Source organism: Salvia hispanica, chromosome 3, assembly GCF_023119035.1.
Source record: "Salvia hispanica cultivar TCC Black 2014 chromosome 3, UniMelb_Shisp_WGS_1.0, whole genome shotgun sequence".
Lineage (NCBI taxonomy): Eukaryota > Viridiplantae > Streptophyta > Magnoliopsida > Lamiales > Lamiaceae > Salvia > Salvia hispanica.
Window position 1 is genome coordinate 2,996,804 of NC_062967.1, and position 12,358 is coordinate 3,009,161.

A 12,358-nucleotide genomic window follows, 5' to 3' on the forward strand; every position below is an offset into this window, starting at 1 on the left:
CCATAGCAAACACTTCCAGCGAAGCGATTCAAAAGGAAAAATTAATCACTCACCACCAGAAAACCCTAGCCCCGTCCACATCAATTAATAAAGTTCAGAAGTAACTAAAACAATCAGAAACTCAAAATCGATCATCCCTGCAGCAGAATCGGTACAAACAATAACAAACCAGACAATCAATAAAGCACGGCACAAATCCATTAAAAGAGAGAGCAGAGCAAATGAAGGACCTGAATCTTGGCCTTGACATTATCGATGGTGTCGCTGCTCTCAACCTCGAGCGTAATTGTCTTTCCGGTTAGGGTTTTGACGAATATCTGCATCCTTTATTACGCTCTTGAGGTGTGAGACCGCTGATTTCCTCTACCAATTTCAGGTTTTTCTTTTTCTCCCAACTTCGCCTTATTTATATATTCATATTTAATTTACTTGGATTTTTATTATGTGATATTATAGCATATCCAACCATTAATTTGAATTTAGCATAAATGTTACAAATATGATTTTACTCAAACTATTTATATTGAACTCAAACTTAAAAAAATTTCTCTATATTATGTTTTTCTTAGTCATAAAATTTGAAAAAAAAATGGTTTGGGTTAAGTTAAAATCTAAAAACAGGTGTTTTTGACTCAAAAATTAAAAATAAAATTGATTTTAGAATATGCTATTTAGGGAATGATCAATTGCTTTAGCTAAACCGTTTAATTCTTAACTTGCAACTAATTTAAGGTTATAGGATTTTAGAAAAGCGTGTGGTCCTGATTTGCTACATGTAATTTTCGTTTTATTAATTAAATCGAAAAAGATAAAAGAAAACTCTCAATTAGGGTTTTTAATGAAAATGTCAATCAATAGCTGTTAGAGAATGTCAAGCGCGTAATCTTTGAGAATGCTTCAAGAATGTTAACTCATTAACTTATATTGATATTCTACATGTATTACGTTGGCGTAGTATTTTATATAAAGTATGTTGACATTTACTGGCACATGGACGAAAAAATTAAAAAATTTTGATTTTTTTTTCCAAATTTTGGCGTCGGAACATATGCATATAGGATATCGTTGGAATCCTTTATAAAATTATCTTTAATTTGATATATGTTATATGAATTTAAAGTTTTGGGATTTCCTTCTAAAAATTAGTTATAACTAATTTTGTAGTTAATTAACATTAATATTTTATTGATATTTTTTGGAATTAATTTTATGATTTCACGTTTTTTGTTGATCGTATTGGCATTTTCAAGGTTGATGATCTAAGGCCTTTATTGAAAATCTAATGGTTATTATTTAGTTGTAGTTAGCAATTAAGTATTGTGGAGTGTTATATTGCTAAGCTCATAACTTAATTGCTAAACTACAACTAAAATAATAGCCATTAGATATTCAAATTAAGGAGCTTAGATCATTAATCACTAAATATCAATACGATCAACGAAAAAAGCGTCCCGATAAGGTCAATAGGATTAATTTAAAAAAATATCAATAGGGGTATTAATGTTGACATTCTCAAAGCATTGTGTTGATATTTTTGGAACACTATATTGACATTTTCATCCAAAACTCTAATTTGGAGTTTTTTTTTATCTTTTTCGATTTAATTAATAAAAGCGAAAATTACATGTGACAAATTGTAGACCACGCGTTTTCTAAAATCCTATGACTTTAAATTAGTTATAGTTAACAATTAAATGATGAGTTAGCAATTGATTACTCCCCTTAAATATTGAATTAACAATATATATATTTATCTATATATATATATATTAAGTTTTAGTTTTATCACTGGAGCTAGGGATGCTCAAAATTGGACCTATAAAACAGTTAATTGTGCAAACTACAAATAGAGTCGGCGACTCGACTACCCTTTTGCGCTTCTTTTTGCACTACTATAGCTACTACAGTACCATTGAATTTAATAGTAGTAGTAATATTACACAATTTAAATAGGCTCCTAATGTTTTTTCAACTTTAATACTCCCTCTGTTTCACTATAGTTGAGGCAAAATTTTTAGGCACGGAGTCTAAGAAAAGGATATTGAGTGTGTTAAATAAATTATTAAAAAAAAATAAGAGAGAGGAAAAGGTAGAAAGAATAAAGTATAAAGTGAATAAAGTAGAGAGAATAAAGTAAGAAAGAGAAAAAAGTTACTACCTCCGTCCACCAAAATTTGTCCCATTTTGACCCGGCACGGGTTTTAAGAAATGTAATGGAAAATGAGTAGAAAAAGTTAGTGGATTGTGGGTCCTACTTTTATATATTAGTTTTATAATAAAATGTGAATAGAAATGAGTTAGTGGAATATGGGGTCCACTACCAAAAATGGTAAAAGTGAAATGAGACAAATTTTGGGGGACGGACGGAAATGGAAAAATGAGATAAATTTTGGTGGACGGAGGTTGTACTATATATGAAAATGACTCAACTATGAAGAAACTTTCCGAAATAAAAAAATGATTCAACTATAGTGAAACGGAGGGAGTACTGTCTATTACTATTATGGTCCCCGACTTAAAAAATAGAGTACTCATTTTGTTGCATCAATATATTTTTATTGATATATACTTTAGCAATTTCACACTTGTATATTTCTATTACACATAATTAGTAGTACCAGTCCAAATAAAGGGGAATGTGAACATTTCACCAATATGCTTTTTTTAGTATTAGTATATCATGTTTGTCGATTACCAATTTACCATTAGGGGGCGTTTGATTGCCCTGATAGGCCTAGATAAGGCCTAGATACATCTCTTATCTAGTTTTTGTTTGCCCTGACATGGATATCCACAAACCCGGTATACAATGAGCAACCCGCTTGCAATCAAGATACATCTCCAATAATTCTGTATATCCCTACCCAGGCTGAAGCCACTGATATACCTTATGTGAGAGATCCAAATTGTTGATACACACGCCATTCTCTAAAACACCCGTCTTCCTTGTCGTTTATTTGAGCAAGCACAATATTTGGCGGAATTAGCCGGCCGTTGGGGGTCGCCAAATCTTCCATCCGTTGCTAAGATTTCTCCGAGAACCCACCACTGCCAATATATGTTTGTCAGTTTTGTTTTAATTTTCAACATATTAAGATCGCGATTTTTGCCGGTAGATTGATTCAATTTCGTTAATTTAGTAGCATCGGCAATCTGGGCGGCTGCTCCAATCGCCTCTGTGAATTCCAATTTTCAATTGGTTCCTCATAAATGGCTAACCAGGAGGATGGTCGTAACTCGTAAGGTATGCAAACTGAACTCTATTTCATACAAAAAAAATCTAGTTTAAATTTGGTTGATTTGGACAAAAATTCAGATGTTGTTCTGTTTCTTTGGATAACTGCAATTATTTACGATGTGGTTGGGTAGATCAATTTGTGTGTTTTTGGGATTACATAGTCTACCTCTGTTGTCTGCTGTATATGCGAAATTGTGCTGAATTTCTAATGGGTTCAATATGACGAACACTTTGGCCTTACTCTTTGTGTTTCAGTTCAGTGAATTCAGAAATTGGGTTTGACTGCTTTTATATTTATTGGCTTAATTAATTCCCGTTTTGTATACACAATTGAAGTACACAGCTGTAATTTGCTTGAGTTCCATGATTTGGAACTCATGCGGATATGCTTGTCTGTATTTATTTGTGGTTTCTGATCAATTTCTTACAGAATTCTCTATGAATTTGTGTTCCTTGTATTTAAATGTATTTTTTAATTATACTTCCAGACATGTTGAGTAGAGACTTTGTAAACCAATTTTTGCTAATTATTACTTGAGGATTGTGCCTGCTACTGGACTCCTCGATGCCAATTTCCATGTCCCCATAGTGGGTATAACATATCCAGGAGGAGCATATCTAAATTACTCTTGATTGGTTTTCTTGAAAGGTTTGTTTGCTTCATTAATATTGATGTTAAATTGTTTTTCTGAGTTGCATATATGTGGCTGGATTCATCAGGGTGATGGTATGCCAAATGACTTGACAACCGTTCTGATTTTGTTAGAGGAAGTTATACGGAACTATCAAATAAACATGCTGCTTATCTCGTTTATGATCACATTGATTTGCCCACAAACACGCAAGCGTAAACGGTGAGAGCTTATTTTCAAGGTGTGTACATTTCCATTGTCCTATATTATGTTCTATATTACGAGTCACCGACTGACTCTGATGAAGTTACGTCTCCAATGCCCAGCCCATCAACTCGAGTTAGTCGGAAGCTATTTGATGGCGACATTGCATGCTTTCTCGACCTATCCACCCGGAAGTCTGCCTCCCGGGCTAACGTTGGGGGTACGGTGATTTTATCGTCGCTTAAAGGCTCCTCTTGTGCTTCATGGAGTCCGGTTCCAACGCTCATAAAACAGCCTCGTAGAGTGGACCTTTATTGGCACATCTAGAGACTTTGTATGTTCTGTTCCCTAAACGCCATCCTCACTGTGAAGCTGATGGTGTAGCTTTATGTTTTGTTATTAGGATGGTTGTATTTTGGTACTGTGGTATGTGGTTGCGGCAAACCTTTTTTTTTATTTGTTGTTGCGCCATTTTGCATTTTCACCCAAAAATAAGTTGGGGTTTTCGAGGATAAAATTGTCATTACCAAATAAGGACGAGGACAAAATTGACATTCTGCGTTGCTATCAGTAGTTTGTGTGAGGCCAAACAAAAAACGTATAACTCATTAAGAAACCTTATCAGGGCAGCCAAAGCTCAATGTGAGATATGTCTATATCCACAATATCAAGGAAAGTCATATACAACAACCCTATCACACAAAGCCCTATCAGGGCAATCAAACGGACCCTTAGGGCACGTTTGATTGCCCTGATATGGTCAGATAAGGGGTCCTATCCAGGGTGTATCTCATCTTTAATTGTCCTGATATGCTTGCACGAGAACCCGATATTCAACCACCGATCCGGTTGCAATTAAGATACCACCCTCGTTTTTTCGTATATGCGTAACTCGGTTTTCACCTCCGATACGCTTGTATGCCATGAATCCCGATTGTCATAATTTCGTTCAGGGTTGTGTGATTGTCTAAAATACCCCTTATTCTCTGTAAATCAAATTGGGGCTAATTCTTTATCGACGCAAAAAGGAGGAACTTGTTGGGCGACGAATTTAATTGTCCGCGAATTCTGGTCACCAGCGCCCTCATTCACTCGCCGATTGGTTAGATCTAACCCTTTTATGTCGAATAATTATTCGACGAATTGCATAATTTTGCTGTCAATTTTTTTTTTGGTTGCTGGTATTTACTGGACCTAATTGACCTAATTTTCCTCTGGGCTTCAAATTTGCAGGTTGTAATTTTGGGCATTTTTTTCCAGCTTCGGTAATCAATAATCAATGGGTAACGAAGAGGATTCTTGAAAGGTATGACATTTTCGCAAGAGGTCAATGGTCCATCGATGTGAATGTTTCAAATTTACATAAGCATTGCACACTTTCATGTGCCGAATTAGATTACTGTTTAATGGGTCGTTTTTTACTTCCATATACTCAATGCCTATGTTGTGTTGAATCCCCAATATCTGTTTTGATGCATTTTGTTATGTATACCCCTTGTCCTAGTACTCACTGCATCTATATTGTGGCATTCTTCGAACGGAGTGTAGGTGTTTTTCTACATTATTTTTCAATCCATTCGATAAGTTTCCATCCCAGTGTTTAGAGTTGCCCGAATGGTGGGTCGATTTGTGTATATTCTGTTATTGAAAGTATTCATTTGGAAACTTGTTTGCGTATCCAAAGAATGACATGACCACCGTGCTTATTCTGTTAGAAGAGATTATACGGAACTACCAAATTAACTTGTTACTCGTCTCTTTTACGATTACATTAATCTGCCCGCAAAAACGCAAGCGTAAAAGTTGGGATAGATTAAATCAGTCCGTAGTCCTAGATTCTATCCCGGATCATTCGCGGTGCTGAAGATGCGATGGGGTATCCTCCGGTCAGCAAGCTTCTATCTGATAGATGTTCAAACAGGTTTGATAATCGCTTGTTTTCTTCTACATAATTACATACGAAGTCAAATGGTAGTTGATCCCGTCGAGGCTGAGTTGGGTAATGAGGCTGATATTGATGACGAAACTGACAACGAACCTTTGATGTGTGGTGATAATATCAGTAGTGTGGAACCATCGGCTTTGTGGACCAAAAAAAAAAGGATTATCTTGCAAGTGCAATGTGGGGCGACAGAAATAATGGCTAAGCTTGAGTTATGTAAACCTTTGGGTTATGTATTGTTTAGTATGGACATATTTATCTTTTCGTTGTTGGATCAGTTGTGTTCATTCAAGCTACTTATTAAAGTTGTATTTTTTTTAATTGAGGATGACTAAATTTCGCCTAAGGCAGCCTCGATTAATCAAAAGGCTGATAATGAAATCTGTACTACATTATATCAAAGAATAAATGCACATAGTAAAGTGTATTATGCTATTGTAACTTAGGGATAAATAACCAAAGATTTATCCAAAGTCAGTTGTATTCATTGAAGTCATGGTTTAGCATATTTTATAGAATTATATTCCAGTTATAGAACCTGTCTATGATAGTGTGGATCAAATACAGCTACATTGGATCGTCTAATATGAATCAAGATTTACTAAAGTGGTCCAGCAAATCCATAAATAATATCATAACAACTATGAATATGAAAGTAATTTCCAAAGCAAAACAATCACTAGTAGCACCACTTACATAGACACCTACCAAACTAATATAATAACAAGCCGATCATTGAAAATTTGGTGACATATAATCACCTGAACAACACGCCGCAGCATAGATAAAACAAACCAGAAATAAGTTATATAGACGCTACAATTCCGAGCCACTGAAACGAACCCTTAAGGCCGATCAAACCACACATAAAACTATACTTCATTCCGATCAATGAGTTTGAAGTGGCACCGCACACCAACCACAAGATTGTTACATTCTTTGAAGCGTCTCCAGCCGCGTTTCACCCGTATCTTGTTGTCGTTGTGCTCGAGAGTGATGTACCAACTATCTCCGTTTACATTGAAGTAAACCAGGTCTTGAAGGGAAATCATTCGGATGTGGCGGCGCCAAAAAGCCATTGTAATCTCAAGCGTGCGATTGATGTTCGACCTATCAAGGGTAACGGTAAAGGTCGGATAGCCATCTACATCTACAACCCCTGCATCCGGAGCATAGTCTTCATCATCGGTTGAGTTGCTACCCTCCGACTCCGTTGGCACATAGTCATCTGAAGTGTCCTCATCCGGGACATCACTGTGGTCGGAGTCTCCATATCCAATGGCTTCTCAGTTTATAATGTTCCACCAACAATAAAAAAGTAGGTTCAAGTCAGCTTTAATACATGGTAACCAATCAAAAAGTTATATACGACGCAACTTGTACATCTCCGAGTCGAGGGCATTCGGTTCTCGGGTTATAGCGCTTCACATGGAAAATGCCCGCGTCGACCATAGTGAATGTAAGCACGTCATCGTGAACAATGTCGCTGATAATCCTAAAGTCGGACCACCCAGCGTGGAAATGGCAACCACTCGCGATCTTCACAAGATGAACTGGCCAACCCATCCTTCCTCTCGCCGTGATTAGACGACAGTCGAATGGGAGATCCGCTCCATGAAGAGCCACAAATTCAGGTGGGATACGCTACAAATACAATGAATAAACACTGAACTACTCAGTCTCAAACAAGTGGCATAAAAACCAAAAAACAGAACACCCCAACAATTTTCCAACTCATTCAAACTAGTATCTTCGGAAAACTTCTTCGTGAATGAAGGCAACATGAGGTAATCAATGGATCCATTGTTCGCCATGAATTAAAAGAGTTTGAAGTATTTTGTTGATAGTTCGATGAGCTTGAAAGGGTTTGCAACGCCTATTTAACACATCTGAACCACACTTGTTACTGGCTATCCGAAAAGATTTGATTAGCCACAACACTGCAACAAGGCTGCCATCTTCTTAAACACGACAAATGGGGTAGATATCGGTCATGTTAATGCAGGGGCTGAGATGGTGAACACCATACGCCATATCCTACTGAATTTTAGACGTTTCAGAAGGGCAATCAATGAGGTTGAAGCGGTTGGTTTTGGAATTATATGGGTTGTATATTCGTGGATTTTTTTTCCAAATAATGGTTCCAACTAAAAACGGTTCAATATTATACCATAATTCTCACAAGTCCAGTTGTAAATATTATATATATTATGCACCACTAACACCGATATTTTTTCCTAAAAAATCGCTATTATAATCAAACGAAAATTTAGAACTACCTAATGTATTGTAAAAAACATTTAATGGATCCCCATATAAGTTTCTAATATGGCTATATTTTGATAATAATAATGGATTTAACTGTAACTAAACGTAGGTGAATATATATTTGCAATGATTCAATTACCTATGCAAATATAATCAAATTAGATATCAAAAGTTATCTACATTTGATAGTATAAAATCATAAACAGATCATTAAATTGAATATATTTATGGGAAATCATCACTATAAAATCGCAGTTCCAATTATAAAATATAATCTTGAAACATTTCCGTAAAAATCGGCGATTTGCACATCATTAGACGCGTTGCCACGTTGTTTATAATGTAATTCATATAAATAATTCATTTTTCGAAATAGATGAAGGCTGAGTACAGATGTAACACGTGTGTATTTCCACAAAAAAAAAAGGTATGCATTAAATATATTTTCATTGTCTATGTATTTATAAATATAGCCCCATTTGTATAATAAATTTTGTTGCAACTACATCCATCAACTCTTTTCTACCATGATTACTTTTAGTTATTGTTCAAGGCCTGCTTTCAACAAGAAAATAGGCAATACAACCTAGGATTTATTAATGACTCAACCATAAATCATAAATGATATCGGATGTCAAGTATGTTACACAAATTTGTGTATAAAGTGAAACAACTACACCCTTCAAAGTTTGCATCATCCATTGTAAACTATACAAACTCTATACAAAATGAACTTCAGAATCCCTCCACAATCCATGTTCTTCTACAGAGGGAAATGGACTCAAGAAATGGATGTCATGCTTATTTCGACACTGATCACTTTGCAGAGTGGACGTCAATGGGAGGATGCCAATTTGCCCGATGAGGTGCTCCGCAATGTCCGTGCAGTGTTGAATCATCCTTTTGGGGTTGATCTAACAACCGATGATATAGCAATTCGAGTGAAGTTGTTGAAGGCTCGGTACATACGTTTCAAAAAATTTCAAAACAAACGGTGTTCAGTGGAATCCTCAAGACCGGATCGTTTCTGCCGCGGACTCGACATGGAAGGTTATTTTCCAGGTTAGTGTATTTCCAATGATTAATTCAATAAACATAACTTGAACTATATTGTAGTATTCACATCGGCGAAGTAATGTAGTGTAACTATGAAGTAAAGTCAAATTAAGTTTGAAATATGTCTTTAAAGTAATGTAGTTAGGTTTGAAGTATGTCGTTTTAGTAATGTGTTTAAGTTTGAAGTATGTCGTTTAAGTATTGTAGTATTAACTATGGATTGTAATTCTGTTCAATGTTGTGGTTGTTTGGAATGATCATTTAGTTAACGTTATTAGAACCGATTTATTGAGTTTGTGGTTTTTAAGGTTTGAAAAATCTAAAAGTATATACTAGTGTGGAATGTAATAGGAAGATCAAAGTGGCATGGCAAAATATGGACCAAAAGATACATACAGAGGTGAGCCTACTATACATGATGGCAGGATATTCATTGCGGGGGCACTCCTGAACTAGAAAGTTGGGTTGAGATCTACGACCCGCAGAAAGGCGAGTTTGTCCGGAGGAACATGTCACACCCAACCTTGTATGACGTAACTACTTATTGTAAAAAAATTCGAAATTTAAAATAAATAATCCACACGTCAAGTAAATAAAACACACATTCTACCCTCTTCAGCCATATCTCAGCCTCTGCTGGATCAGTAGTCCCATAAAAATCAACAGCTCCCATTTTTTGGAGTTCTCTAAAATTTCTACCTTTTTGCCCCATCATTGGGCCATGTACTTCTTGTTCAACGAGCCTAGGTACTTGTTGGTTATCACCAGAGGATGCAGCAGGAACAGTTAATGAATGATGCAAGGCGGCTGATCCTTCTCTCCTCGGTGACACATGTTCATGATAATACAAATGCAAATGAAACTTATAACCAAAATGTAATCATATGATATGCCTCAATGCTATGTCCCAGCGGGATTCTATCCCCGCTCTGATACCACCTAAATATGTATATTACGCCTTGACAATAAAATATGCAATAATGCAAAATGATGCATGTTTCGGGTTAGGGATGTTACAGAACATTCCTGAGCCGTTCTATGGCTGTAGTCCCTTCTCACCGGCTGGCTTTGAGTGGAACGACAATTTGGTTATGTTGTTCTACCCTAAGCTTTACAGAGCATTCGACAAACGATCTCTCCTCTTGTACAACGTGGAAAGAGACTCCTGGGACTTCTTCGCAATAAACCTCCCCGAATCTGAACGCTATTCCTTGGAGCAGAGGAAGTGCATATATGTGGGGGGAGACATTCTATTCCTTATCGACCAAGCATCTGGTTGGTTTGTCTACAATCTCGCAGCCAAAAAAGTGGTGGCGAAGGTGGACGTGATGGTTGAGGATAAGGAATGGAGAGTGATGCGAGCTTTGTACCTCGGCAACAATGATCTTCAAAACATTAGTTGGATCTTCCACATATTCGTGGAAGAGGAGACTCAAACTAGAATTCGTTATGCCAAGGTCGAAGTTTCCAAAGCGGATTACACTGCTACAGTTCAGTTGAGCTGTCATCTGGGATTTGGTTTCTATAACGACATTTATGTGTGAGCCCCTTGTTCGTTATGATCTATATGGTTTGAATTGATTCTGGAATTTCTTTATAACTAGAATTGAAATGCTTATTTTTGTATGCAGCATTGCCGATGAAGGGAGGTGCGAAGGTGGACCCGTTGAAAGAGAAAGAAGAGGATCAGAAGTGAATGAAAGCATGAAAAAGAGGAGGATCAGTAGTGAATGAAAGCATGCTTCTTGCACATTGAAGATGATGAAGTAACCTACCGTATGTGCTTGTGTAGTTCAATTTAGTTTTGTTTTGTTTGGATTGACTAATGGTGCAATTGTTGTTTAGTAGGCATTATGTTTCTCAGTAGTTTTATGTCGTGACGGGAACATTGGATTATTATGACTCGGTTTACCATTAAGTTTCATGACCCATATATTCATCTAGTATGACCCAAAATGTAACATCCCAAAAATGACCCTAGATGAAATGTGCTATTATAATTAGAAAAATTGAGGATTTATGTTTTCAACAAATAAATTGACATCACAAATTGCAATAGTTAATATAATACTCCAAAATATACTTGGATAGAATATACTTTTCCAAACAAAAGTGCAAAATTTGTAGGACTAATTCGATTTGGTAATGATTGTTAAATTAGATACATTAACTATTTTTCATTTTGTTGAACATATTTTTCAATCATTTAAATAAAAGTGTCGATTCATTTATATAGGAGACAAAAAGTTTCCCTTAAATTGGATATATACTAGAAGATTGAAGAAAAATCTAGAACAACTATTATAATGCCATTTGTCAACTTTTTGGAGAGGAATACATGCAATATAATATTAAGTGAGGCCATTTAATTAGCATAGAGGGGGAGATATGTCATCTCTATCACAAAAAGGGGGAGCTCTCTGTCTACCAAATACCATCGGTCTCTCTTTGTCTCTTTAAGTCACCATGTGTACTTCAAGCTCTACCCCATTTCGGTCATATTAAACCGTTCAATTGCAAGTTCGTTGGTATTAATTTGAGGTATCTCGTTAACTTTAGTCTATTTTTGTAGTATGGACATTCATATATCACTAAGTTTCATATCCTCCAATTTTAGCATTTATGCTAGATACTCAAAGGTGGTTTTAATCCATACTCTTTTGATGAATATGTAATCCAGAAGGAATTTTAAGCATGTTTTGAGTACTAATTCCAAAGTATAACTTTCCAAAGGGATGAACATAAATAGACTAAAGTTGGGTTGGGGATACACGTATTTTTATGATTTAAATTGACTATAGAAAGTATGCTTTAGAATATGTATGTATGGATATAATAGTTAAAATTTGGTTAGTCCATTTCAGAGTACATGATGAACATTTTACAAGAGAATTCAATATAATAAGCATATTTTTATGAATGAATTACTAGTTAAATTTATATAGTATGTACAAACAAAATGTAAAGCAAATTACGATATGTTTAGAAATATGAATGTACTCTGTATGGAGTATGATG

The 12,358-nt window shown here is 35.7% G+C and overlaps 3 protein-coding genes and 1 long non-coding RNA gene across 16 annotated transcripts in view; 2 read left to right on the top strand and 2 right to left on the bottom strand.

Moving 5' to 3' along the window:
- The window catches only part of LOC125213020 (ubiquitin-NEDD8-like protein RUB2), a 5,361-nt gene extending 4,971 nt beyond the window's left edge, over positions 1-390 (bottom strand). The window contains exon 1 of the mRNA XM_048113360.1: positions 231-390. Coding sequence (XP_047969317.1) covers positions 231-323 — 93 coding nt within the window. The 5' untranslated portion in view covers positions 324-390. The remainder of the gene's footprint in view (positions 1-230) is intronic.
- Positions 1-4,529, top strand: part of LOC125213021 — a 4,958-nt gene extending 429 nt beyond the window's left edge. Inside the window, exons 1-4 of one of the 12 annotated variants that reach the window (XR_007174823.1) lie at positions 2,801-3,064; positions 3,141-3,244; positions 3,959-4,111; positions 4,178-4,529. Coding sequence is in view for 6 of the 12 variants with exons in the window: in XM_048113368.1 (XP_047969325.1) it covers positions 3,227-3,244; positions 3,959-4,092; positions 4,197-4,401 (357 nt within the window). In the remaining 6 variants the exon portion in view is untranslated. Of the gene's footprint in view, positions 1-2,800; positions 3,065-3,140; positions 3,245-3,958; positions 4,112-4,177 lie in introns of those variants that run through there. The other 11 variants (XR_007174821.1, XR_007174820.1, XR_007174824.1 and 8 more) reach the window with 11 other exon arrangements.
- Positions 4,530-5,893: 1,364 nt separating this feature from the next.
- Positions 5,894-6,293, top strand: LOC125212504. Its single transcript, XR_007174728.1, has 2 exons — positions 5,894-5,995; positions 6,138-6,293. It is a non-coding gene; the product is annotated as an uncharacterized LOC125212504 (long non-coding RNA).
- A 388-nt stretch (positions 6,294-6,681) lies between these two features.
- On the bottom strand, positions 6,682-7,927 carry LOC125209105 (B3 domain-containing protein Os03g0212300-like). Of its 2 annotated transcripts, none has more exons than XM_048108714.1 (2): positions 7,400-7,927; positions 6,682-7,298 (listed from the first exon to the last, which is right to left on the bottom strand). In XM_048108714.1, exons 1-2 carry the CDS (start codon positions 7,416-7,418, stop codon positions 6,889-6,891), a joined length of 429 nt encoding a protein of 142 aa, XP_047964671.1. In that variant the 5' UTR covers positions 7,419-7,927; the 3' UTR covers positions 6,682-6,888. The 2 variants fall into 2 exon arrangements, with proteins under 2 accessions (XP_047964671.1, XP_047964670.1); XM_048108713.1 differs by having other exon boundaries at positions 7,394-7,927.
- Between the last annotated feature and the right edge of the window lie 4,431 nt (positions 7,928-12,358).

Excerpts from the sequence above, each read along its gene's own strand:
- LOC125209105 (XM_048108713.1), bottom strand. The coding sequence starts at position 7,418 with ATGCCCTCGACTCGGAGATGTACAA. Across the intron at positions 7,299-7,393 it reads CTCGACTCGGAGATGTACAA|CCATTGGATATGGAGACTCC; the intron begins GTTGCGTCGTAT and ends TAAACTGAGAAG.